The 3,117-nt window shown below is 45.5% G+C and overlaps 1 protein-coding gene across 1 annotated transcript in view; it reads right to left on the bottom strand.

Moving 5' to 3' along the window:
- abcc10 (ATP-binding cassette, sub-family C (CFTR/MRP), member 10) overlaps nucleotides 1–3,117 on the bottom strand; it is a 19,958-nt gene that overhangs the window by 9,481 nt on the left and 7,360 nt on the right. Inside the window, 4 exon segments of the mRNA XM_087175398.1 lie at nucleotides 366–709; nucleotides 1,685–1,883; nucleotides 2,476–2,596; nucleotides 2,712–3,000. Of these exon segments, the coding sequence (XP_087031524.1) occupies nucleotides 366–709; nucleotides 1,685–1,883; nucleotides 2,476–2,596; nucleotides 2,712–3,000 (953 nt within the window).

The raw sequence follows: 3,117 nt of genomic DNA, 5'->3' as shown, positions 1-3,117 counted from the left end.
CCTCCTCGCGGTCGTATCCCTCCGCCACTCAGACTCGTTTCAGGTCACGTCCCTGTTTATCCAGAGTCGTATAAAATATTAAACATTCGTGTTTTGTGAGGTCACCATGACCTTTGACCTTTGACTCCCAGAGTCTAATCAGTTCATCCTTGAGTCTGGATGAACGCTCAGTCAAGGTGATACTGAGATATCATTGGACGGACGGACGACCAGAAAACAATATGGCTGTTCTTGTTTTCACAGATGAAAAGAAAACAAAAAACTTGCTGATGTGTTGATGTAAGAAACATTAATCAGCTGATCCATCCTGCCTCGATCATCCGGTGTTGGTCGGTCTCTAACGAGGTTACGTTGCTGTGTCTCACCTGGCAGAGCTGCCGCTGGCCCGGATGGTTCCCAGCCCGGTCAGCGTCTCGGAGAAGTGCGAGTAGACGGGCGACAGGGTGACGCTGCACAGGCGCTTCAGCTCCCGGGACGTGTGCCGGTAGAAGTGCTGCGTGCGGTGGTAAAGCAGAGCCAGGGGCAGCAGGGGCAACAGGACCCAGGGGAGGCCGTAGCTTATCACCACCAGCATTCCCAGCAGGCCGAAGACGTTGGCCAGCAGGATGTTCAGGATGAACGGCAGGCTGTCGTCTACGCTGTACAGGTCGGAGGAGAACCGGTTGAGCACGCGACCCAGAGGGGTCGTGTCGAAGAAGGTCACGGTGGCCTGGAGGGGCACAAACGAAAAGCCTTTGTTGAAATCTACTTTCTGCTGCTCTAATCAATATTTCATTCATCAACAATGGATCACATGACTCGTAGTGACGAACCTACAGAGGATTATCACCTGACCAGGTCACCTGTAGCTCTGTGGAGCGTTTTAGCGTCTTTCAGCTCATCATGTGAAACTTTACTGTCGTGCTTCGGTCTCTTCGCTCTCAGTGTGTCAGCGAAGCAGGAAGTGGTTTCCAGGGAAACAAATAAAAGACCTGCTCAGCATCAAACAGCAGACAGACACAGGTGGAGACGAGATGGTCAAGCAGATATTTTCCAGGTGGCCGGACACACGACTCCAAATGAAAGCCAATGTCTCTCTGTGCATGTTTGTTCATTACATCAACTTTATAAGGTGATAATGTGTCATGTTTACAGCGTGTTTCTGCTGCCCCCAAGTGGCAAAAACACATTTATGGAGGTTTAAAGCTGTAAAAATGGATCTTTGGGCAGTTTTCCGAGGGCGGAGGAACTCCACCACAGGCAGGTGTTATAAAGGTGTCAGGACCAACATGTCGGCCACTTCCTGCTCGAGACAAGGTTGATGAGAGCAGCGAGACTGAACCATATAATCATGAGCTAATGAGCCAAACAGCTCCACAGAGAGTTCATCACTGGGAGAAACACTCACATGTGATTTATCATATTGTCATAATATTACTTACTTAATTACTATTACACACACACACACACACACACACAGTCTCTATAACGGTCTATAAGTTTCTGTTGTCATCTACCTGTCTGTCCATTATGTCACACCTGTTTTTGTGATGTTACCAATAAAGGAATAAAAATAAATCCTCCCATCAGCTCGTCCGGAGTTTCATGCTCGCCGCCTCTCAGTCACCAGCTTCTCTGACCCACACACACAGACACACACTCAACCTGCTCGGCTCTGATCACACCGTCGGCTCAGACGACGCACCTTAAGGACCCGGTCCAGGAGTCTGTTGTGGACGGCCGTGGCGGCACAGATGGCGCCGTAGGCAAACAGGAAGGCTCGGAGGGCGGTGAAGACGGTGTTGGCCGCGGCGATGGAGGCGTACACCGTCAGGTAAAACTTGACATCGGAGCTCATGTTGCTCGACGGAGACGTTTGCACAGAGGAGGAGACGAGAGGAGACCTGGACGGAGAGACAGGAATATTTTATTAAAGATTACAGTGAAAAGGTTTCAGGAAAAAGTCCAGTTAATAAACCTGTTTATCTTCAATCGTTACCATGACAACAGGCTTATTGTATAGTAGGGAAAGAGTTTCTGCTCTTAAATTATAGTTGAGTATAGAATAATGTATAATATAGTGCAGAAGAAGTGTCATCTTTATCTGCTTAATTTAAAATATTTTTGTCCTGATGACGTGTTATACTGTAAATATATTTATATATATATTAATTATTAAAAAACATTAAAAATTATTATATAGTATATAATAACAATAAAGATTCTGTAATTATTCCATTGCTGAATTACAAATTGCTAATAAAAGGAAATGACAAAACAATTTTCAAAATCATTAATTGAATCTTAAGTAATACCAGTTCAAAACCCTTTCTAACTATATATGAAAAATAAACATAATAATATAAATATAATAAGTATATAGTAAATATATACATTAAATGAATAAATAAATAAATAAACATTTTACCCTGTCTCCTGTACAAAGCTCTATTTGATCTCATTGAATAGATAAATGTTACTGGCGGGTCAACGTACATTAATCCTCCAGGTGAGAAGAGCAGCAGGTGAGACGAGCCGAATGCACCTGTGAAGGAGCCGTTGTTCTTCAGCTCAGAGATCCAGTGTGAAAGCCACCAGTCAGAAACGTTCTTGGAGACTGAATCACAAAAACACATGTAAAACAGGAAACATTTCAGAATCACAACATTTCATCTGCAGAGGTTCGTGAGTGAACGAGGGTCGCGCTGGAAAGACGAGCGCTCGATCCAAACCTTGCATGAGGAGCAGAGACACGAGGATGGAGGAGGCCAGCACGCCGCCCACAGCGACCCAGTAGGTCTGGTAAACTCTCCACGCCAGCCCGCCCGCCTGCTTCTGCTCCGCCGCCAACAGGTCGGGATCATCATCCACACACAGATCAGGGGGCGAAGCCGCCTCGTCCTCATCCTGCTCCACGCCATCTGCTTCAAACCAACGCCGGGAAAATGATCAGAGCAGAGCCGGTCAATAACAAACTAAAAGAGGCTGAACTGGAGGATTTACACCGGATTTCTTAACCAGCTGTAAAGAAACAAACTACAGAACATCTAAAATATCTATAACAAGGAGGAACTCAGTCATTTCTATTTAATATTCCACATGAAAAGTGAAAGTCCTGTGTTTTATATCAGCAGCATG

The sequence above is a fragment of the Seriola lalandi genome, unplaced genomic scaffold (genome assembly GCF_002814215.2).
Source record: "Seriola lalandi dorsalis isolate HSWRI2012SDOR001 ecotype SW California unplaced genomic scaffold, Sedor1 jcf7180002054466, whole genome shotgun sequence".
NCBI lineage: Eukaryota > Metazoa > Chordata > Actinopteri > Carangiformes > Carangidae > Seriola > Seriola lalandi.
Note: the sequence above shows the minus strand (reverse complement) of the source record. Positions and strands in the feature narration are given on the sequence as shown.